Source organism: Anopheles nili, chromosome 3, assembly GCF_943737925.1.
Source record: "Anopheles nili chromosome 3, idAnoNiliSN_F5_01, whole genome shotgun sequence".
In the NCBI taxonomy this organism is placed as follows: Eukaryota; Metazoa; Arthropoda; class Insecta; order Diptera; family Culicidae; genus Anopheles; species Anopheles nili.
In genome coordinates, this window is record NC_071292.1 from 21,874,409 (window position 1) to 21,900,696 (window position 26,288).

The following is a 26,288-nucleotide window of genomic DNA, read 5'->3' on the forward strand; positions in this document are numbered from 1 at the left end:
CGATGGCACGTTTCGGAATGCGTAATTATAAACGCTGTTAGCAATTTAAAAAAAAAGTGTTGTCAATTAAGCAAAAGCACCTATAAACGACATTGAGTTGTTGTGCACGTTTTTTCCGAGTAATCAAAAGGTGTTTACTTCTTGCGTATACTCGTTAAGAAAAGTTCCGCAATACTTGGGAACTGTACTTGGGAAAACGTCTAAGAATCTAAAAACCTTAGTATTTGATACAAACAACAAAAACCTTCAGCAAAACAATCTTCAAACGTACAAAAATTTGTAAGCATAATAGAAATGGATGAATTTTGCAGTTTTTGAGAGGGTTTCTTCGAATAAATACTACAAAAACAGACCTATCAGCAAAAGCAAAAAAAAAACATTAGGGCATTTTTGCTACATCCAATTTGCACGTCGATACCAAGCTGTCGTTATCGCGCAGATGTACACCGACATTATGAGGGCCATTACAATTTAAAACCAAGCGCCAGCTCATTCCGCGGGCAGAGCATAAAAATGACTCCGGCAAAGCGAGCAACGTAAGCGTTTTTACTACCGAAATGGCTCTTCTCGCAGGCGCACAATCGATGGCCTGATTTACGATCAATTTCAACGCTGTTTTAGAGGGTTGTATGTCCGAGCCAGACAACGCGGTGGGTTTTCAAGATTAGCGCACCGAAGAGAATTTAAAGATTATTGCTATCGCATCGCAAAAGAATTACATAAAATTAATCTTATCACTAAAAGCCATATCAACGAAAGACAAACTAGACAATTGCCGAGTGATATAAGTTTTAGGCTTCTCGGTGAGGAATCCATCGTTTTATTTCTTATGAAAATTATTTCTTGCCAAATAAACGGATATCATATACCACGCAGCCACGCCTTGCTAGATTATGGCCGGTCATAAAAAAGAACTTGAATGTAATGACCGGAGAAATTTAAAGACCCAAAATATATAACAATTTCACTGTATGGCGGCCACCGTGTCCTTTTGGAACGTTTGTAATTACGTAATGGATCGAGAAGACGCCATTCGGAGTCAATGTTATCCTCTTCCATCAAGTTTATCAAATACTATACCTATAATGAGACATACTTGTGTTCGTATACACGTAAACAGCAAATTACAAGCTAGTGTAAATAAACGCAAACAAATTTAAAAAGTAAATTAATGTTACTAAATTTAGTAACAATAAATTTAAAAAAATTGCCACCATAAAAGAAATTCGAACAACGCTTATCGATAAGCTTTATTGAGTCACTTTTCAAGACTAGCACGTATGATACAAGGGACGGTCTGATATTAGCCATAAACTACAAAATAAAAACATTTTAAAATCATCCCGTATCCGAGCAGTAGTGTGATGGTAGTGAACAAAAGAATACACACAACAAAGCATTGGAGAATTAAACTAAGTTTTCCATTTCATCTTCGCGGCACGCTCGTCAATTCGAGGGTGTAGAATCCTGGAGTACGCAATGGAGCCTGATTTCGCTTGCAACAAAAATATTCAAAAAGCCAGACATGCTGTTAAGAAACTCAAAGTGTGTCTTCGGCTGTTTTTCTGCGTGTGATTTTCCCGGTACTTGTGCAACCCCTCCAGTAAACGATGAAAGAAAGATGGTGGTAGAGATTCATTTTGATTGCCAGTCACCTGACCAAACCCAGTTGTACAAAGGACAACCAGCATGGAAAAAAAACTGCTTGCCTTTCGGTCTGCATCCCTGTATCTTACGTTTTTAATCTCTTTCCACGTCCTGCGGCAGCACTGCCCCCGCAGGGTTATACGTTTTTATATGGCGAGCGGAAAAATTATCATAATTTACTTGCTGCCGTCTCTTGCGAATGCCACTGTTGCTGCTCGTGGCTTGATTGTTCTTGAGGTGAGTAGCGCGAGATCAGGGGCCGTAGGGAGCCTTTCGTTTTATCTCAGCCACCTATAAGCTGAAATTTATGCCCCACCGGTATGGGTTGACAGTTTGGCGCGACCGAGCATAATGTTGCTTCCATATTCAAATGGAACGAAAAGGAGTGTACCGGCGGTGAGGGTAATTCATTTTGTCCATCCACTTTCGACAAACATTACAAAGATAAATACCACCTAATACACCTTTTATACCGAAATTCGTGCCGTGCAGTGGATTACAATTTAACTACCTTTGTAGGTAATGGAGGGTAATTCCAACGTTATTGAAATATGATCACAATTTTCTGCAGACTTCCTGCTCAAGGACACAATAGACCAGAAGACATAAAGTTAGCTGTGATAACAGGCACAGTCTTGAAAAGGCCGCATCAAGTTTGGGCTGCTTTATTCGTTACGAATTCCCGTTGGGATTCCGTATCACGGCCCTTGTCATTTGTTTTAAATGGAGAGATAAAATATAATTAAAGGATTAATGCGATCTTATTTCCAAAAATGTCAAGGAATGTTGCAGCCATTCGTTTTAAAGAATTAACTTTGATTTGTCAACTGGTAAATACCGACATATTTTCAATAGTATTCTGTAATAGCGAACCCGATTAAAAGTAAACACGAAGCAATAATAATAGCAACAAATATACCATTGCATACCTCTCCAACTAGTCCATTAGCATATTCGTATACCTTAATGTTGCATACCGTGTTCGAAACATAATCTCCACCCTTGTATTAATAATAGTGGTCCACGTTGAAATTCATTTTAGCCATCGCCTTTGGTAGCAACACAGTAGGTAAAGCATGCGAGTTGAAGCATCACTACCGCTGTTTTGAAAAGAAATTTTTTCTACCTATTCTACCTTTCAACTGCAACTGCGCTTGTCAGTCGCCGTCGTCCCTCGTGACATACCGGTTGAAAATTTTCCTGTTTCGACACACTCTAAAAGCTAAGATGCCATCGTGTCCGATCAGCAGCCAGCAGCCAAACACAAGGCTCACCATTGCCAGAGAGATGGACTGGCCAGGGATTCCTGCGAACGCACGTAACATCCCACTCCTGCTCACAATCGCAACGGCGTGCACTCGGGAAATTATGCATTCAATGTGCGTTTATGTACGTTTATTTCCGCACTAATTAAACGGCAAAACATTTGCGTCTCTATTTGCCGCTTGCAAGGCACGCAAAACCGACGAGCCGAGCCCACCCCGAGAGAAAGCAACTACAGTAGGTGGGGTGGTGAAGGCTACATTTTGCGTCAAGTGCAGTCGCAATAACTTGATTACGCTGGCCGCGCAAAGCAGAGCCAAAACGCACTCCGACGTCAGCAGCACCATTTTCTGTGCAACAGTTCGTTTTCGAGTGTCCTTTTGAATGAGTCGTATCCTTGTAGGTGCAGATGTAGGTGTAGATGCAGGTGCCATAACGGCCCACAATTGTGCGATGGCGAGCATGAGCCCGGGACTTGCAACTACTTTACTGTACGTGCAAATCATTTGTACATGATACGCGATTCAATGATAAATTAAACTAACTAGCTTTCTGGAAGTTACTTAATGTTCAATATACATAATTTCTAACAATATATAGAGTTAAACAAAACTTGTTTTAATAAATGAAAAAAAGTTACTTTTGGTTAGTAAAACATTGTAAATTTAAATATAACGTGAACCGTAAACATGTTATGCTGCACATATGAACTTATTATCTAATTTATTAATTTATTAGAAAATACTTTTGCATTTAGATTACAAGGAAAAACAACTCGCAAGTGATCTTCTTGTGTAGACATTTTTTCTAGGAAGCGTAAACAATTAAAGCATGTCATTTGCAACATCTTCCTGGCTTCCCAACAGAAGCCTGCTCAACAGAAAAGCTCATGGCCAAAACAACGAAGGGAAAATCTTTTCGACAAAAAAAAATTTGCAAAGAAAAACATTGGAAGGAAACCCGACTGGTGCGACCATCCCACTCATAATTTATGCTAATGAAGTCGGGGACTTCTTGTGAAGTATTACCCTTCTCGTCCGACCGCAGCCACTCACAAACTCTTTCTGAATCATCATTTATTGCAAACGCCCCCGCGTGTTACGTCGCAGGGAGAGCAGCATTATTACATGCGCAGGCTGATGTGACCGCAACGAGATTTTATTCTATGACACTCGATCTCGTCTAAAGGCTCAAGCTTTCCCGAGTACGTTTTCGTGTGGTATTCGTGCGAAATTATTTCTTTTCATCTCGTTTTTTTTCTGGGCTCGCTTAAACACAAGAGGATGATTTTACGACGACGGCAGCGACAGCACCGGCCACGCGTAACAGTTGGTGTGCAGCTGTTTGGTTCGGTGGACGATTAAAAATGCCATCCTTCGACTGGTCCAGGAAAATTAACTTTCTGCAGTCGTTGTCTGCAGAAAGTAAATGGACTTTTTTTTCGGTTTTAATATAATTCAGATTGATGCTACGGAATTTGTGTATTTTAGATTTCTAGGTTATGCATTCTTGTGGGGAAAAAATAGCTGGCAAATCTGGCAAACTTTTAAGATGAAAAAGTTTCCAAACCTGTATTACTTATAATAAGTTTCTAAAAAGCATTTTATAAAACTTTTATAACGGTGAATAAAATCGACAATATATACAGCTACATCGTATTTATCACAGGCCATCAATCCATAACATCTAGAAATTCGTTCTATTCCATCCAGTTTCAATATAACGATTCAAACGCTCTCAGAAGCTCACTCAGAGACTATGGATCTTGAGAGCTTACCAGCATACACCAACGAAGCCCAAAACTCTAAATATTGAGTTAAAAATTTGCTTATCTATCCCCGACTCGGTCGTGTCCGTCCATGCAATGGTTTACTCTCCATCCAATTTGAAACTTTCCTAGATTAATCAACCGGTACAAGCTCCCCACCTTCGACAATAGCTGCTCGTAGAACATCCGCCTCAGCATCGTGTCGGCACGATGGGAAAAGAAGGGTTTAGTTATTGATTTATGTAATTTTCACAGCAGCCAAATGGAACCGCAAGCCGAGAACGAAAAGGACCAAACATCCGATAGCGATTGGATCCTGATGTTCCGACCTAAAAATACATCTCGTGGCCGTTACCGCCTTACCTCTTTCGTCCAAGCCCGAGTTTGATCCTTTCCGGTCCTAAAGGTACTGTGATCGATAGTATCACATCCATTTTTCCAACGAAGATAAAACGCAATAATATCTTCTGAATGAGAAAGATAAAATGTGTGTGCTTTTCTCTCTTTCTCATTCACTTTCTCTAGAGGTTATTCTTACTCTTCAAACTCACTCCGTAGAATTTTGGAACCGTTTTATATTACCACGTTTCGATACATTCTCTGACATAGACGGCTCATTTGATATACAGATTACTTAATTAAAACAACTATGTAATTAATATAAAGCATGTAAATCATGAATATTACAGATTAGATTATGTCAGAAAAAAATATGAATAGTATAAGTATAATCTACAAAAGTTTTAAATGCCATATAGTATCGAAAAGGCGAAACTAGCCCTTAGCTACTGCTACCTTCATCACTTGTCAATGCGCACTTAGTCGACACGAAGGCCGACCTTTGACAGGTGTCGACATAAATTATCCTCTGTGGTCCTGCTGTGAAAATGCGAGATTTATAAACACACAGATTTCGCTTTGAAGTAAATGGAAAGGATCGTATATGGAAGACCTGCGTACACATAAACGACACCGTCACCCAAACCCCAAGCATTTATTGAATTATGTTTTCAGCATTTCACAGAATGCCATCAGAATACGGTTTCAATATCATAGTATGAAACAGAACAATTCGTCATCAGGTCTATTTGGTGCAATAATGTTAAAAATACTTACTTCCGCATCGTACTCTGCCCCGTTCCGCTTGCATAGCCAGCTGGACCCGCTGCCCGTGCTGGGGCAGTCGGCGTATTTCACTATCAGTATCACATCGATTAGCAGCCATACGAGCGAAGTCAGCACCACGATCCGGCAGGTGTTCGTGCGGAACTTGCCCCGGAACATTCTGCTGAGGTTGACGGTGGACATATTAATTTTTCGGAAATTTCCCGGCTATTCGCTCCTGCTCGCCAGGCGGTGAAATGGGGCACAACAATTCACGCACAGGCGCACATACAATTGCACCGACGATCGCTTCAAGCGCACACACACTTACACTCGCGATACTACACAAGCACATGCATTAAAGGGCCGCCGTTGTTCGCTACCACGCAATATGACATCGAACTAGATTCGCATGTAACTTCCTGTTGCAGGAGGAATGCATGAATTGTTCTTCAACGATTCTGTCAGAATGTATCAGTACAAGAACGCATTATTTTGACTGCGAAAACTATCCGCATCAGCTGCACACGTAAACACAAATGACACTTTTCCGTACTTTTATTCACACACTACATGGCTAGATATGAACCATACGTATCACTTTTTCGCAGCGCTAATAATAAACGAATGCTGTTTGAAAAACAAATGCAGTTCGTCAGCCAAATGAAAAATTATTATAAATCAGAAAACTCGTGTAAAATTCTTAAATTACGAATTGTTTCAATACAATGCACCCAAGAAGAATTGAAGGGAACACATTTTTGAGCTAATATAGTCAATCAAAACCAATCGTCTAATAATGCATTCAATTGCAGTTGAACCCAATTAAAAACTAAAACGCAAAACATCGCAGCAAGGACAGCTGAAAAGCTTGATCGAAAAATTTCCTCCTACTTTTGCCAGACATGGAGGAAACTATTCGATGCTGAACCTGTGTGAAGAGGTGAGTAAACATATTTTGCACCCGTTTGGTGCGATATGCAACTCGAGCACCGGCGTTTGCTGTAAGTTAATCAGTAAATGAAAAAAAAATAATAACAAGTAAACTCGTTTCCCGGAAGGCAATTAAATGTTTGCAAACTAAATGAAATATTTATCGCCAAGCACAAGGCACTCCAAAAGCAACACCGGCAAACCAGCTTTCACCGGCGGTGCAGACATCACCGAAACCGAAGTAGTTGCAATTTTCACGCAGGCATGCTTCTGCTTTCAATCCGACCAAATATTTAAACCAACGTGCTGCTTCCGGAGAATTCATTTACGACAATGTAAAAATTGCACGCAAAGCTCGTGCGGAAATGCAATGCATATACGAAAAAATGCATGCTTCGAAACGAAGGTTCCGAGCCAGATCAATGACTGAAAGCATGACTGCGATGTATAAATAATCAATATTTATGTTATAAAATCGAAAAGGACTAAAAAATTGTAGGAAACAACTTCGACATACCACACACAAACACTAGTGGGCGATATTGATGCAATCATTAATAAATTACCACGAAAATCAAACTAAAACAATGAACCCAGCATAGCATGGGGAAAATGACTGGATTCTCTAGAGTGTTTTTGGGAAGATATTTATTTTGTTTATGCAGCGTATCCATGTTCTGGCTAGTGTGTTTATGCTCGACATAATTAACAGCCATGAAGAGATAAATAAGTAAATGCCATAGGGGCCAACGATAGGGGCTTTTGAAATGCAAGTTTTAATTGAAAAACAATTAAATTTCCTGCTACGAGAAGCCATTCAAGTCATAATCATTGTTCATAGTACCTTTGTTTGTACCGTTGTTATTTGGCAGTAATTGAACAGATAAAATGGAAATACAGCACACCAACGGGTTAATTGATTCCGTATGCTTGGCATAATAAAATATATGAACTTAGAGACTTCCAATATGTTAACGTGATTGTAGACAACGAAAAATTATTTTATTTAAATTGGAGCATACTAGTTCACATTAGAAAGCTGTATTGAAATGTTTAAACTCTTCCAGGTTGTACTGTATTGAGGAAGAACATGCAAATACGATAGGCCATTTTGCAGTATCGTAACGTATGCTTTCTTCAACAATTGTTCATTGCAAGATGTACTTATACGATAGTCTGAATGGTTTACATTAGTGTGCCAATGCACCGGAGTGGAAAATGTATTGCACAGCTGAAAGAACCAGCTCAGCCTCAGCACTGAAACAATGGTGAATGATACAAAGAGAGTGAATTATTTTTCCGATTGTCATACAGTCCAGTTTGCCTTCCTTAAGCCTCGACCGGTACCCTACTGGGACCAAACATTTACGACACCGGTCCAACTTGGAGTCCACCGTTGGTGGTGGAATATGCCCTCTCCCGGCTCGTGTGGCTCGACACATGGAGCCCACAAAACATTGGGTAAAGAGCACCATGTGGCTACCGAATGAATTTTAATGCATTTCCGATGAATAATTAGCGGTGGAGGTTTGCCGTAACGCCTGCACGTTGTGTTGGTCAACGCTGCTCTCGGTTTAATGTCTGCCAATGGTGGTAACGACGGTCATGATGATCATGATGGTGATGATTATCGCCCACACGTTGATGGTAATGCGGTGATTTTTCTTTTTTGTTTCTCTGAGCTTCGGAAAACTTTTGTTTCAATGCCTAAAACACGAACAGGAAACGAGAGCATTTTCATTATGCTGACTTTCTTTCTCTCTGTTCTCTCCAACGATGTTTATCGAGCGCCAATAGGATGTGTAAGCTGATCTGTAATGAAATGAGACATAAAACCACAATAGAATTCACGTCAATACGGACATTTAATCAAGAAAGTGTTTTTGTCTTAATCAGTATCATTTTATCCCCACGGATCTGTTGCATTAAATAAGCTAAATACAATTACGTAATTATGTATGTCTATGTTGCTCCAAATCATTGATTAATGCACGCTACAAATGAACGTACGAATCAGAACCAAGAAAAACAAAGGAAATGTCAAAATTAAACACGGAAAAAACGTAAAACTCCTCATATTCAAAACAAATGAAATGTATTATAGTTCGAATAAAATGATTGCCTAGATGAATATTCTCACAATACTACATTTTTGCCTCCATTTATAACCCCTTAAAATGAGTGAAAGCATAGTTAACTGCCGTAATAAATCATTTGCAACTTTCAAATAGCTTAAGGTTTTTAATCAAAGCATATTTACGTGAAACATAATAGCTAAACTGATAACCAATTAGTATGCATAAATTACTTTTTGGTAACAAAAAATACAACATAACAATTTGCACCGCAATTGTTGGCAAATTTGATATCAAAAATGCATTACAAATTTCTTACTTTCCTTTCACATCGTTACATCCTTTCTTTGTTACATCTATGATGAAGAACAGGAAGTGTGCAGTTTTTCAATCACCCGCGTAGTGCAACGCGAACATTACAATGCCTCCGGAACAGCACATTAAAAAGCACGGTTAATTTATGGTCCGGATGCCATGAAAGACACCGTTTTCGCTTGCGAAACAAATTTGCAGGATTTTCGTGCCCGCAGAACGGAACAACCGGTTACGAACCGGAACATTGTGCATAGTATATTTTTTGTTCTATACAATGGATGGGAAAAAAATCCACCAAAGCAGACACACACACACACACCAAGGTCCTGACGAAGGAAAACTACGACCCACCTTTTCCCGGTGAGTTACACGACCAACGTAATCCAAGCCATTAAACGTAAGAACCCGGTTGTAATGGTTGCGAGAGGGAAAAAAGCAAAGCATGACCAATGGGATGAGAGAAAAGGGGTACAAACAACGGACGGTCCGAGAAAATGCATCTCGCGGCAAATGTGCAACTCTAGCTGGGTTGTTTTTACGACCGAAAAAGCATCAAACGGTAAGGCAAATAGTTCTATCTAGGGCAGGTAGGTCACCGAAGGGAAGAAAAAAAAATAATCATCCGTTTCAACGGTACGTATGCAAACCTAGCCAAACACCGGGATAGACAGAGAGCTGCAGGCTCGGGGACAGTTTTTGGCAGAGGAAACGCTTCGGCCCCAGCGAAGCACATAAAGCATCCATCGCGAAAAACGAATAACGGAATGGCACACCGGGAAAGCGGCCGCAGATACGCGATGCGATTATTCAGGAGATTGAAGATATTTAAATAAAAGCCGCGCGGCGACGGCTGTAATTTTATGCAAATACATGACCACTGGAGCGCGAGCATAGTTACAGACCTGGCAGTAAGCGTCTAGTTTCAACATAAACCATGAGCATCGAAGAAAAAAATGACTCAACAGTAGATTGAATGCATTTCTGCGGGAGCCACGGCAGGTATTCGTTTTTTTTGTTTGTTTCTCTCTGAACTTAATGAGTTGTTTTTTAGCACCTGCTATAATAATAATGACATGAATCACATAAAAAAACACCTCAGTCAAAGTTAGTGCCTCTTTTGAAAAAGACAACGAATTAAAAGAATTAAGGAAAAAAGTGACGATTTTAATCTAAATAAATTAATTTCGAAACCAAACTTGATCAACAGTTAACGTTAACTAGCAGAACGTTTTGCAACAATCCTACATACATTATGAAGCTACTCGATTCAAATATTACTTTCCTGATCTGTTTACTAATTTTACTGCTAGGTGGATAGTTCATTAATACGTATATCTTTGACCATTCCTGCCACGAAACCTTAATCTGTATTCAAAATACAGAGCACTTAATAAACAAGTTCGGTTGAAGAAAGGAATTTTTGACCATTTCATCACAAACAGAACAGAATATCCGTTCCCTAAAAGCTTCGTACTACTATCTCTGTCTTTCACGCCATGTCATGAGTAACACCATCTAGTCTGAACACAGTCCAGAAGGCCGGAGGTCCCGAACAACAAAAACATATATAGTTGCTATTTTCCGACCTATCTCCAACGGTGCGTGTGATGAGATTTTGTGTTTCGATTCGCCAATGATGGAAGGAGCTGTGGGTGACAAGCTTTGTTCATGAATTATGTGTAACAACGCGTTGTTACATGAACTAAATTGAAGCAGTTTTCCGCAAAATTCGGTACAAGCGTACAAGCGCATTCGGTGCGATCAAAATAGCTCTTCAAATATAGTGCATAAATAAACTACAGGCACAACATTGCACATTAGACAGCGAAACTAAATCAACCGTTTTTGCTGTTTTTCAACGTTCGTGTATTGAACGATAGTGCCCATTGGTGTTATCATGGAATGTCGTGTAAAATGTTCGAAAAACTGTTTAAAAACGTGTTACTCAGTCAACTTTAAAACCAACACAGAACTCTGATTACATCATTCGAGGCCAACATTGTATCATGTTGCTTTAATAACGAACGTGATACTTGGCTCTATTCAAACTGTCACGATCACCTTGTACTATCGTGACCTCATTCAACTTTTCCTCTCCACCATCAGTCTATTTACAACGAATGAAAATAAAAACTACTGAAAGGAAAAAGCACCCCTTGCGCAAAAAAGAGCCACAGAAATCACATTTCAGCCAGTTCGGCGATTTCGAGAATGGCTGTAGGCAGTGTCATCTACTTCGGTATGTAAATTAAAACAGCTCCTTCATCACCTTACACCCGACCAGCAGAAGAGCTTTACATCCGTATGATTACACATTTATGTGCGCGTTTGTGTAGGTATGTTTTAGCGGGCGTCTATCTGTAGATTCCGGTAAAGTTCATCTCGAAACTGTTGCATTGCTCCCTCCTTCCACCTTCGGGACGAAGTCTCGGCTTAATATAAACGTCACGGACAATCTATTTGCTCACTAACACCCAACGCCACAACCAGAGGCATGTATACCGGTATGCAAACCGTTCCCAACCTGCGCAAGGAGCCGGGCCGAGGCGAAATGGTAACCTATTTATTGTAAAGCCGCTCTTATCTTCTTCGTTGCGGTGTTTTGCTTGATATGAAATGTTTGTAAATTGCCGTATGACGAAGCATCCTTCCAGGAGGCTTATCGGGCACACAGCAGAGCAGGAGTTTTATGATTACCGTGCAGTGGAAGTGCATCGCAAATAATTCCCATCTGTAACACATTGTTACTTAAATCGTAAAACCCTGGTGATAATGGTACCACAGATGTAGTGAATGTAGATTCCTGTTGTTGAAAAAAACTTTATCGGATGTTTTATATCAAAGCAATAGTTTTAATAAAATCTATTATTCGATCTTGCATTTTAGTATTGCATCCCCAAAAGCAAGATCACGAAATTGAGGCATACTCGCAAATCTAATCAGTTCCCACGGGAAAAATTGGCCAATCCGCACTTGGAAACAGATGTTCGCGTGGTGGTCTCGCCCGCCGCTACCAAACAACCAAAGGCTTGGTCAGCTACCCTCCAGCTTTTCGAACTGTGGCACGGAAACGATATTACTTACGTTCGGAATCAAATAAATTACTACAGCTGCTCGACGGTGCTGCCCTCCCATTGCACTTAAAGTGCATTTCGGAAGGCACCGGCAGTTGGGAAATCGAAAATTCGAACGTACCCATCTTCTGGCTCCGTGAAGGGCTGAAATTGCAAACGGTGTTGGATCGGAAAAGTGGCACCTAGTGGAAGCGGAAGGAGCAAAGCCCTCTAGCCGATATGTTCATTTCAGTTCCGGTGAAATATATTTTGTGTGAATTTCAGCAATTGTCCAGCTGGCGGCTCTGCGGCGAGAAGCTTACCGCTTTGCTGCAGCCGAACGATAGATAAATAGAAGAATGCGGAAAATGGAAACAGTTAAACTTTCTTTTATTTTGCGATTGCTGTGTGAACGCCATGTGAACAGTCGGACGGGCCAGATTAGTGTGCAGCTGCAGCATGCTAGTTGGCGATTCTTCTCATTCTTGCGCCAATTTCTGCTTACACTGGCACGATCGCCAGCTTTCGGTTGGACGCTGGGGGTTCGGAAAATTCGGACAGACGAATGACACGCACGGAAAACGGGCGGTTCCATTACGGCGTCCACAGGCCAACGGGGGTTGTGTTTCTCGCCTCGGCCAGAATTCAAGGCGGAACGTGTCGGAATTGCATAGTCTCGCAGCATTGTGAAAAGATGTAATGCCTCCGCTAGCCCTATGTTTCGAGCATTTGCTCACTCAATCACGTTCGTGATATTTTACACTCAAGAAACAGTGAGCAAAATAACATGCTCGACTGAAGTGCTAAAATTACGCCAAACTAGTAATAGACTTTCGAACATGCAATATATAACAACACAGTTTTATATAATTGCTGCGTATGTTTGAAAAGAAAATACACCAAGCAATAGCTAAAAATACGATGTTACGATGAAAAACAGAGCGTTTGTTTGAGCGAAAAGTTTGGAAAAAAATAAACTAGCTATCCGTAGAGTAGAATCGAACCGACCCTAGAACCAGTTACAGTTGTGCCGCCGTGACATGTGACCCATCATTCGAAAACACACGTGGACAACGTCCAAAAGCTCACGTTTCCTGCCCGTGCACAGCAAACGAGAGTGTGCGAGGAATAAACAAGCGACTTTACGATGGACGTTGAAACGAAGGAAAAATTGGACAATACAAACGCGTTCGTTCCACTTTTAAAAAGGGGAACGAAATCACTTTCCCGAGTGTAGACCAACGCCTGCGTTCGGCTGAATTTCAAATGTGAACTACTATCGGCAAACATCACTGCCCAGCTCACGCAGAGTTTCCTTTTATCCTTCCCATCCTATGTAATGCCGCTCTGTGTAGCGCTTCAGAGAGAAAAAGGTCACACAAAAGAAAACACATTTACTAGGAAACGCACGTGGGCTTGGCGGGTCGCTGATGGAAAGCTAAGAACAACACCGGAAGCACGGAATGTTCATATTTGAAAAATCCTCACCATATCAACGCGGGCGCCCTACGAAATATTCTTCTATGACAGCAGTTTGACTTTCCATCCACCACCATTGTGAGGCGGCTGTGGATGAATTTTCATTCGTCGTTTTTTTTTTGTTATGCATATTTTTAACTTCCAACCGCACCGCGTTCTCCACATAATGCCGCATTTTTGCAACACCACACACTCATGCTCGCGCACAAACGCAGTATAATCCGATCCCGGCATGGCATGACTAGCATTAGTAATGCTCTTAAGTTGTTCACTCGGCGCGATTAAGAACTCTGCCCCGGGACCGGTGCATGCCTTGCCGGGACGTCTTAGAGGCTTAATTACGACAAAACGCGACAGAATGCCTATGTGTCACCATGCGTAGCGCCATGCGCCCAGCTGGGCATAAATTAATTACAGCGGATACATGCGGGGAATAATTATACTGTCTTTCATCCTAAACAAACAGCACCATAAGCCTACACACGCATAAACGACTATTTTTCTTCATTCCAAGCCAGCGACTTACGTATCCTGCCAGCATTCGGTGGCAAAAAGGGATGCTGCTCTTTTCGCAGTTGCTGGTCAACCGCCGGAGCCAGCTCGGTGCTGTTATGCAAAGCGACGCTTCCTTTTGCATTGTGTGAGGACGCATTATCGTTAAACAATCTTGGGATAGCGAAAGAAAGAATGCTTAAAATTCTTGCTCGTAAACCGAGAGAACCACCACGATTTTATTGGCTTTTGTCCAACATAAGCCGCCCTGCGTTTACTCTGTTACGTGTTCGTACGAGTGGGTTCATATGCTACGACGGTTCTTTAAGTTATAAAAACAAAATCGATAACGACCTTTATCTATATAAATTCTTTTTCCTACAATTTCTAGCCTGCAAACTTTAATTATCGGCAATATCAAAATTCCATATCATGTCGACAAATTAGGAATGCGAAATATGTTTCCAAAAGACTATCCACTCTTTTTACATTTATCATCTAAAATTGTTCATTTCAAAAGGAATTTCTTTTTTTCACATCACTCAAGCTGTTTGGGTTCAATTTCCTTAATTTTATTGCCCAATTTACTGTGATGGTGACCATTTGTATGTGGTAAGAAATTTAAAACAACCGTATGCAACGCCAACAACGACAGTATAGCAACTACATTGCTAAAACATAATACTATAGAATACTGCATTACTAAAACATAAACATGAAAAACAAACTTGACTTTCTTTAAACTGGCAGTAGCTTCTAGAAATGCCTCAAAATACCCGAAAATTATTTATATCACCATGATTAAGTAAAGTTTTTTTCGATATATTAGAAAACAAAATAAAAAGCAAGTCATATTTTGGAAACGATCAAAACAAAAAATAGGCCAACACTAAGCTCAATAATCTTTTTTACAAGGATAATCAGACCAAAACACACAATATATCCAAGGGACTGAGCACGATAAGAGCCAAACATTCCTAACATATTTTAATTTTTATTTCAATAACGTTGATGACAAAGCACAAATTGCTATCTTTCTTGAAGCGCCTGTAAAATCAGCTGGGTTGTTGTTCCATTAGTAATATCCTTTTTCTTCTGTGATAAAGAAAACAAAAGCTCTAAATCGGAACCTTAGAAGACAATGGTCGCATACCAAGGAGGTCAGCAGGTCAGAAGGATAAAAAAACCTTTATGCGTCAAAGACGAAAACCCAAACCCACCCGTAGGAAGATTTTCTTTTTGAAGCACAGGGTAGCAAAGGGTAGCAAAAGATGCTTCGACCTTTCGTAGCTCATGGACCGTGCAGATAAATCGATAAATTTCTCATTTTGTTACCTGTGCCACCGCTCAATCAACGATATCATTTACTTTTATTCACGGATACGGGAATAATGTCAAGTATGCTGCATGCTATGCGAAAACCATTTTTTGTTTTAGGTTTCGGCATCCTTACCCACAATTTTAAAACATTTTCTACGTGGCAAAACGTCCCAACGGGTTTCTAAACGCTGCTGAATTAAATATGACGTTAAAGTAGGGTTTTATTACTGAAAAGGGCTTGAACTTATCGCAATAAAGCAGCAATATAGCTCTTTCCTAACTTTAACAAATGTATTTTTAATATTCTTGCCACGAGCAGAAATTAAACAACACACACACAGAACTCTATGCAATCAGCACAATCTGCGCTGAATGTGCGGCTCAAGGATACTGAAAGCCCAATTAAGGCATCCATTGAACGTTGAAACGTTGGTGTAAAAAGCTCGTGTAACCGCAGTTCATTGCTATATATCATCGCGAAGGGTGCGATTGCACTGAAATACCAATCAATTTGGATCGAATCCATTGCTCCAACGTCGTTATCGGAACATGATGCCAATTCTCGCTTTCCGAGAAAGCAAAGAAAAAACTTAAGCTCATCTTCAATCTGCTGGGCACATTCGGAAGGCTCGCTAGCTTCACCAGCAAATCGTAAGAATGGGACAAACGGCACGAAATTTTCGCGCCCCACGAAACGTGAGCTGGGAAACTATAAATCCCACAAATAAATGTCCAAGCACCCACGGCTCCAAAGGGAAAGAACGCGCATCGCCACCGTATCCGTACCACTGACGAGCGTCATATTTTCGCGCGATTTATGACGCACGGTAACGATTGCGCACGTTTCCACTTTCCGCACGGGAATTCCCGAGGCGGAAAAGCCCGCTGCTAAGTAGCAAACATGCCACCGTAAAAGCCTAGCGTGTACGCATTTAACACCTACCCTTAACGATCTACGAATCTTCACTCCCATACGGTTTGACGCCGCGTCTAAGCACCCGCAAGCGCACACATCCCTCGCTATCATTCTCTATCGTGTTGGTCCGCGTTCCGGAAAACTAGACTCACTTTCCGTCGCCGCCTAGCAAGGGTCATCGTGGTATCGTAATTTCACGGCTTTCGATGGCATCATATCATCGACCGGGCAGGCAAGTAGCGGGCGGAAAATTTATAACCAGTTGCACTTGTGTATTGGTGCTATGGCTATATCGAACGGACAAGGAATTTTCTTTTCGAGCCCTTTCAGACGAACTTTAACCCTTCATTGCGAAGGACGTTAATTCGGAAGGAAGAAAAAGGGCACTCAAGCAAACACATTAGATTATCATCGTATTGACTAGTTCACAAATTTATTTTAAAATCAAAAACTAACAAAAAAATGTATGCTATTGCACGTATAATTAAAATACGTATACGCTTCAACTTTAGGTATACTACTTTTTGAAAACACAGAACTAATTTCTGTCTATAAAAAAAATAATCTCGGATCTTTTCAATGATAATTTACATCCAAGTTCAAATAAACTTATGGTCCAATGATAAACGTACATCGAAAGGTTAGACTTAAAACACTTCCCTTGGACACTAAGGAGTTAAGCAAAATCTGCAGCAACACCAACAGTACGAGCACGAGTAGTACCGCTTGTCAAATAAAACACATTTCGAAATGATACGCTTCATCCGTTCTCTTTCCTCCGGTGTTACGTATGATTGCGGGTGTTAGTAGGATGGTCGTAGATTATCATTAGTACAATGCACTACTATCGATCACTTCTCGATGGTGAAAGACTAGACGGTAGACGTGCAGATCTTTCGAAATTCTCCTCCTCTAGCTGTCGCCATTGCGCGATCGTTGCTCGATTATCGAAATAAATCATTCCACACTTGACGGGAGAGATTTAACTTCAGCGATATTCTAAGACTGGATAAAAATATATCTAATATGACTTTTGGCTTTTTTCCTTCACATAGACGTAAAACAAAAAAACGTTAACATTACTCTAACTGCCTTTTGACATTTTAAAGGTTATACTCAACAAAAGCATTCACAATTTATGAAACGTTCTTTGAAATGGCAAAAATACTACATAAGAAAATGTTGTACGAGTTATCCATGGCTATTAAGGGGCTACCCACATCTATGCAAAGCACAAAGAAGTCCCTTTCCTAGAGCAGGTTTCATTACTACATAAACCAGGCGCGCGTGTCACGGATTGTGTGCTGTGTTGTTATAGGTCCCAACATTAAAAGATAAACACATACATCATGTGATGTACAATTTTCTTCTGCATCGTTTAAACTTTCGCTCTCTTATCAGCCACCGCCCAGAGAGTGGTAGGTTGTTTGCTTATTGTCAAGGATTTGAATACCGTTACGGTTTGCGGATGGAGGACAGAACCAGCGGCTTGGGTGGAAAATGGGCAATAAACAATACGGTCGGGTGCTGGGCGCGTTTCGAAATGGCGAAACGACCATTTTGGACCAAAGAAAAGCTCGCAGAAGTAGGCAAAAGTTGGCCAAACATTGTTTCAGTATCGCGGGTGGGTTCGATCCGGACGCAGCACACTTTCGAAACAGGTTCCCCGGGTACGTGTCCCCTCGGTGCTCTAACCGCAAAACCATTCCCCGTGGTGAAGGAAGCCGGTTTCAAGAGTGCATGCACAAACAGACAAGCCAGGTACTTGGTTCGCCCCACCGTACCATATGTTTTCGTCAGCGAACGTCACGTAGGGGCCACCCGTTGGGCAAGGGAGCAGCGATAAAAGAAAATCCACTCCCTTTCTTAGAGTGCGTTCCAGCCGAGAACGGATTGCTCCGGTCGCGAACGATACCATTCCGTGCCATTAGCTCTCCCAAACGACCTACCCCCGATTATGGGATCAAAATGCGTACAAATCTACATCAAAGTGGCGTTTTTCGAAAAGATTATACCACAGAGAATAAAAATAACGCTGAGGACGACTCTGCGCGCGTGTTTCAGTTTATTTTTGGGACCAGTAAAAAAAGACCCATTGGAAAGGGAAATGGAAAAGCATGGCGGAAAATTCATGCGAACGCACGCGACAACTTGGCAAAAAGCACGTGTGCGAACGAAATGAATTCACCGGCCACCGGAGGGTGGTTGAGCATAAACGTCAAACGGCCGTTCCAACACAACTGAATCGATCGCCAGGCCAATACTACCACAATCCGGGAGACTAGCCGGTTTTGACTACGTGTACCACCGGTTCTGCTGGTGAATGAACGTGTCTACCGCGATATGTGGTGGTGCTGTTTGGATCGCTGGAATAAAACATTCGTCCACGCAAGCAGTGTGAACTAATAGTTGAGTCATAGTTTAAAAAAACGCTTCGTGGACTCCACGATTCCACATTTTATCTACATGTCTTATCGGTTCTTATCGGTTCGCTGGTCATGAAGAATTGTATTGAAATCTAAAAAGGCAAACAATTCTCAACAAACGCCACGTTCACCTAATCACCTGTTGGTTGCGAACAGCAACAAACAAATACTGGCCAAGCGGACACGTTGAAACTACCCCACTACCAAGCCGGCGGTTGTTGGTTCATTAACACTAAGCATCAAATAAAAAAAAAGCGCCGACGATGAGCACAGCAGCCACGCTGGCTAATTCGCGCACGCACGCGACGGCGGTTGTGCGCAAACCCGAACGAAACACGTTTATTTGCGGAATAAGGTGGACTATGGTGAGCTGGACGAAGAGAGTCAATGACGTGCGCAAACCAGATCGATTGACAACTCGCGTCACTGAAGGTGAAGAGCCGTATTTGTATTGGCGAAAATAAAAAAGAATTAGAGCCCTTTTCTATGGTAACAATGACACATTTATTGAAAAATGGCGTAGAAAATGAATCGCTTTGTTTCGACGCAAATGCAAATATGCTACACTTCGTTACCTTCATTGAGACTTCGTTTGAACAAGTGGAAACTTGATATAATATAAAATTTGTGATGCGTACACTAAACTAGCTCGCCTGAAATGTTTCACTTTGCATTGGCATACACAGAAGATGCTTTTCAATTACGAAAAGCAAAATACAGTATTCCAAATTGAATATCCCATCATCCACTTCATCGTGGAATATAATCTATAAACGAAATTACAGCGTTACACGATCGAACGTCAACAGTGTCCTTGACAAATTGAATAGCTATCGTTGGCACCAGCTGCCACAAGCATCGCTAAATTGAGCACATCCCACCAACCTGCAGCACTCTTCGTTTCAATTCAATTCCACTGTACCATACTGTGGACCGACAAAAAAAACATAATTATTTCTACTAAGCGCGTCAAACACGGCATGGTATTATTTTAGCCTCCATTTTCCACTTCTTCAACGTTGCCAGCACCGCCGAGAAGTGCTTTCTCGTAATGTAGTTCTCATTTCGGTTTCCCAGCCCAAAGCAGTCGCATTTTGCAGGACATCGGCAGCGCTCGGGGAGGAAAATGTTAATGAATTCGTCCTCCAAGTTTCCACACACCCGTTCCTTTTTCCTCCACCCGAAAGAAAAGCCGCCCGGGGCCAACCGGTGGGTTGCGATCAAGCTCCACGTCGTTACACGGCATAAGGAGCCGGTATCCGGTTTCGTTCCGGTTTCCGGTTTCCAGCTTCCCCGAGCGGACAGTGTCGGGGACAAAAAGGGTGGCCCAGTTGGCAATCGGACGATCCAGACGGTCCCGCCTTTAACAGCAGTATCGGTCGGGAAAACCCGGAACCGCCCAGACCGGAACGCACTCAGAAAAGTGACCCGCGAGGGAAGCGAAGAAGCAAATAAAAAACGATTTTGCAATCGACCAGTGAGAGAAGGTTGGCTGGAAACTTTGGACCCTTTGGCGGGAAACATTGAACCTGAACCAAACCATGCGGCAACCTTATTGTGGGTGAGTTCCGGTTAGGCTGGATAAGTTATTTTTGCTTTTCAGTTTAGTCTTATCCTATATTTGTCCGGCCTATCCGACCATGTACAAGATTGTGTAAATCTAGCAAAATTCAATATTTTCGCTATTTTAGCATGCAATTTTGTCAAAAGAATTTTTGAACACAGAAAAGAAAACAGATTCACATTCCAACATGGACAAAAAAAGGCCGATCCCGAGCGCCCGTCACATTCGAAGCACATTGAGGAGGTTCGAAGATGGAAGCATGCTAATGAAATGAAATGAGTTTTAAAATTTTCATTGGCCTTGTTCCAATCGAAACCAGACCCTTTTTTGAAGGACCTCGGAGGGTGAAGGGACACGACAAGGGTGTCTCCGCTTCTCGTCATTACGTGCAAAAACAATCTTCATGCGGCAACGTGCGATCGCGCCTCCAGCAACACGGAGGGAAAGTGTAAAAATGGCACCGAAATGGGATCTGTTTTCGAATGGAGCCGAAAATAAATCGACAAAAACGAGCTTCCGCCACTATTCGGGTGCGAAAGAGTGAAAAAGAAAGAGGAACGGGAAAAGCCAGCAGACTGCCAGGGTCCAGGGTGTACATTTTTGCAAGGACACAAACCGTCCCAAACCGACGGCTGGTATAATTTTTCCTTTCAGTGAACACATTACTGGCCAAAGAAATAATCGAATAAAACTGAAACACGAGTACAACCCATCTCATTAAATCGAACGACACACCGAAATTGTTCGCGCATCTGGAAGTGGCCCCAGAGAAATGCCTATGGCGTGAAGTGATTTGCAATACGGTTTGATTTCAAATTCGCCTCTAAGTGGGTGCAAGAAAACGGATCTTGATGCTTAAATAAAATTACAATGAATCCTAACTGCGGGGAGAAATAGTAGCAACGCATAAACTTCAATTTTCGAACCATTCTCCTAGCATCTTGTGTTCGTTGGCAAAAATTAAAATTGAAATCACTGAGTTTACAGCGAATCAGCCATAGTTAAACCACACATCGAAACAGCAATTGGCAACTTATTTTGCAATTTCAATTTTAGAACACAATTTTGCAACAAAAAACACCGATCAGGCACACAGCGCATAACGAATCACGGCACATCCCCGTTTGTAGTGGTAAGCATAACTTGAAAGGAATGCTGGCACCCATACCATCCGTCCCAACTTGGGGTTGCACAGCTGTGCAACTCGTTTGGTTTTGGTCCCGATCATCAATGATTCCGCATACGGGCCGACATACAAATACGAGCGAGAAAAAAAACTAATAGAACCCAGCGCTCTTGAATGGCCACGTATCAACACCAGGCCGCCAGAGCATGGCCGTTGGCAGACGACGGCAGTTGGAGGGCAATTTTCTCATTTATCCAAACCGGTCCCAGCCCCTCCGATCGTGCGTATGTGTATATTGCGCCCCAACGAGATACTGCATTCGATCGCGACGGCAAAGTATGGAAGTGTGCATGTGTAGTGAAAAAAAAATATGAATCTGTATAGAGGAGCAGGCATGCTCCATCGATGGGCTGCCCAGGCTGGCCTTCGTGACGCACCTAGAAGGGCAGGGTACCTTCAACCGGCAGCTAAAAGGTATGGCAACAATGCTATACCATGGGTGTGCGATGAAGATTCCGTTTTAATTCCATTTAAATGACATGATTAAGATGGTTATGCAAGCTGGTACGTCTGATTGTTTATTTAAAAGTATGCCAATATTTACAATTGGAGTTTCTAATAAATAACTAAGATATATAATAAGTAAATAAACGAAAGGTATATAAAACTAATATATAAAGCAATATTATATACAATTTAACAAACAATATATGGGTTCAAACCAAATTATGCCATACCAACACGTAATAAATGGCATATTCGTATCCAAAGCGTACGTAACAAAAAAAACGTAGCATCAAATGCACGATTGCCAAGAACCCATTTTTTGTCCTATCGCCAACAAGCTCATTCCCATCGTCTGTCCACGACGGGCCATGGTTGACTACAGCAGAAGTTTCGCAAAGTTCCACTAACTTGCCGAAATGTCTGGCATTCTTCTGAAGCCAAGAGGGAACGCGTTCCACGGGAGTATTGGATCATTCTTCACGTCAGCAACTTTGGCGAAAGATCGCCCAACGTGGTAGTAAAATTCCTTCCTACGACAGAAATTTATCCGACCTCAACCCATACCTACCGTTCGTCTTGTACGGAACAAGAAGAAGAAAAAAAAAACTTATTGATTCGCCCAACGGAAACCATCCAAGCGAAACGCGAGATGGTTGCATCGTTTACTGCGACGACAGGAGCACACAGCATCCAATCTTGTCACTTTGTAAAGGGCAGATGTGCGAGAGCGAGAGATACCGAGAGAAAGCTGCGACTTCCAGCGCCCATGTCGCCGTGATTTTGACGATCTGGCGACAGGCGGCTCACGCGAAGATGCGTCTGACAAAACGTGGACGAACATAGCTCCCTCGGCCGCCGTGTACAATGGTGAATAGCAAGGAAAAAATATGCGACACCCAACAGATCATGCATAAAACTGTCTTTGTCACCTCATCGATGCTTGTTGGCTGGAGTCGGGATACTCCCAAGTCCAACGTCGAAGATGGTCCGTGTTATAGGGAGTTTTGGTTCAGCTGTTGCTCCGACTCGTAGTTCGAAGTGCAACGCGCCACGAAACGACGCTGTCAACGCGGCATGTTTATGATTTGCGTTCATTACGGAACGTCTTCGCCTGTTCGCCCTCCAAGCTCCTGTTCGGGTGGGGTGACGCGTGAGGGGTTATATCAAACCTTGCCTCAAATGCCAAAGATTCACACGCACACGCGGAGAGGATCGTATTCGTCGTTTGCTATGCAAAATTATTCCGACAAGGGCGTATGCGAAGCACTAGGATATGATTAACATGTTATTGATTTACTTTAGAACCGCCCCACGGACCGCTCTCGTACTGCTTATTATTATCTGTCCAGGTGAGAGCACCAAGTTTAATTCCTTTGCATAATAGGGACTATCCTACGTCCTTTGCATATTATAGTTTGTTGGGCATGGAGAGTAAGATTAATCCATTCTCAGATTCATGCACGGTTGCACCACAAGAGCCAGAGTTCATTTGACAAAATTGTACCATCATCTTCTTTAATAGTGAACGCCAAAATTAGTAGCTAAATTTAAAAGCTTCACTCTAAAACACAAACGTACTTCCTTTGCAATGCTCCACAATGCGTTGGGTTTGCTCAATATGGAAGACAAATAATTTCCTTCTCCATCATTTGGGGCGACTCTTAATGCACTCCGTTTTTTCCGTTTCAACAAATATCCAATTTGTGTCGCTTCCGCACCCGTAAAAGCTTAACGGAAGTAGTAAAATTGAAATCACTTTACTCGCAATTAATCCTCCAAACATTTTACGATTCCCGAATGCTCGTTTCAGAGCCCAAAATGTTCCGGCGACGTTGGTTCGAGCAAATTTCCTCGACTTGAACACCAGTTTTTCCACCCCAAAAACAGAGAACCCAAGTCACAAACGTATCTCGTGTGGCTCGGCGTGGTTTCGTATCTTCTCCTTCCTCGACTCCATTTCGACACCACCTAATAATGTCTGATTTTTATCGCTCAAAATTTTCACCAACTTCCCATACCCTGTTACATTTTTTTTTTCTCTAAGCGCTCGCTGGAATTGCTCCCGCACGTTTCGTCCTAATTTGTTACGACGATACGATGCCCGAAACGGGCGCACGTAGCCGCGATCGACACAGAGACAGACAGATAACCGGCAGTCGATACGGAACGGAATGGCAGCAAACGGACCCACCATGGAACGTACATTCTTTCCACACCCGCTTTTCGCTACATTCCACTTCAGGGTAAACAACGCCCTCGGTGAAGCATGAGAAAAAAAAGCAGATTTTAATGATCGGGAAAATTAACCCCAGCTTCAGTTCCAAAGTTTCAACGGGTCGAGAGAAGCATGGTGGAATTGCCCAAAAAAGCTCAACCAAATCCCACCGAGTTTAATCCTCCCCCCTCCCAATTGTGAGTGTTAATTCAACAGCTGAGCCCTACGCTTTAAAAATGGCGCCACCGAAAGGCACACGTCGGGTGAAAACCCACCGGCACACGAAACGGCTAACAAGACACACAGAATGGGAGTAACATTAACAACAACAAAAAAATACACACAAAAATCCAAAAGAGCACGCCAGCATCATTAGATTTGGCATACGGCTCGGCAAAACGATTAGGAAACCAAATACTGGCGCATAAACGGAATCAAAAATGGGGGGGGGGGGCTCCTTTCGAAAGCACCGCCTCCGGGGGCAGAAGCAAAACCACCGCACCACGTTGAACTCGGCAGTCTCGGTCCGGCAAAGGATCCCTTTTTTCCCATAAAAACCTAAACGGCACTAAAGCTCCTCGATGATGCTTATGACCACACAAACAAGGGTGCACACACAGCCACACGCACGCAATCGCTCCATCACACACAGCAATACAGGCGGAGTTAAAGCCCCGAGAAGGCCCGAGAATCACGAGGTTGCCGGTCAGCACACGCGAGAGCACGGCTCCTACTTGTCCGGCCTGCCAGAAACTAATCCAATTAGTTTATCAGCGTGCTCCAAACCGCAGCAGGGATCATCGGAACCGGAAACGAACCGAAGAGGCAAGGACCGGGGCGAAACAGAAATGCACACCGGGAAACGTGGATTAGGTTCAACGCTGTGGCCTCTCTGCTTTTCCTGCCTGTTACAGTTAATCTCCTTGTTGGGTGGGATGAGGAGTCGCGCTCGACTACTAAAAAAAAGCGGCCAGAGATTAGTGCGGCAAAGAGCGGCCGGTCCGCAAGAAAGACGAACCAGAGACGACATAGGTTTATGGTTTCAGCGCAGAGAAATGACAGCGATACGAATGGGGTGAATCCCTCTTGCGTCTAATATTTTCCTCCTGTAAGCGCCTTTTTCCTTTCCGTGCCGAGCGTCATATTATGCTCGGTGGCCGGTGAGGCTGAGCTAACTGCGGGAATTCAACCCGCTCGGGGCGGTTTTCGGTAGCGTCGCAACAAGATTTGAGACACACACAAAAAAACCCCTCTTCAAAGTCCTTGGAAACGTTCGGATGTTGGCAATCGATTCCATACCGAGAAATCCTTTGACGATTAATTTATTAGACCAGAAGTAAAAATGAAAACTGATATGTTGAAATGGAGCTGATAGCAAAAGCTATCCGGATGGAGTTTCATTTCTTGCAAATGCAATGGAGCTTTCATTTGATGATCGAGAGTGTGCAATTATTTATAGGTCATCTTGAAAAAAGTAAATAAATGTATTTCTGATGGATTTATGAGATGAATTTAAGAAATAAAATAACTTCCTATGGTACAAAAACAATGGATATATGATATCAATCATTTTAAGCACAAATTTTGAGAAGAGTTATTAAATTAAACTGTACGAAAAAATAAAGCCGCCTAATTTCAGTGAGCTATCTTTATGTGCATCACGTTCCAAATAGCAATGCTCACGAAATGGAGTTATCATTCGCTGCCCTGACGAGTGGGATTTCCAAAACCGACGAAAAATTCCATCCCAATCTCAACCCACAAAAAGCAGCTCTGCTCGTGGCTCGCCAGCACCAAACGGCTCTAATTGACCGTGTTTATTACACATCCATTCCCGGAAGAAGATGTACTCGCGCAACTGCACCCGGAACTGGTGGTCCGTACCGACTGACCATGCCGTCACGCACTCGCCCAGTGACCAACGGCGGCCTTACGCCAGTCGGTCAGTTTGTTTGTTTTTTTTCCTCTTTTTGCAAACGGCCTCCATGTCCGCATCATCCTTATTATTGGTGGTAGCACTGGACAACGTGGAGCACGCGGCTTTTCCGTGGACACCGGCAGTTGAGCACACGAAGCCACGTTTCA

At 42.3% G+C, this 26,288-nt stretch overlaps 1 protein-coding gene across 1 annotated transcript in view; it reads right to left on the bottom strand.

The window, feature by feature from the left end:
- Positions 1-5,986, bottom strand: part of LOC128722704 (polypeptide N-acetylgalactosaminyltransferase 5) — a 40,664-nt gene extending 34,678 nt beyond the window's left edge. The window contains exon 1 of the mRNA XM_053816380.1: positions 5,795-5,986. Coding sequence (XP_053672355.1) covers positions 5,795-5,986 — 192 coding nt within the window. The remainder of the gene's footprint in view (positions 1-5,794) is intronic.
- Positions 5,987-26,288: the final 20,302 nt, after the last annotated feature.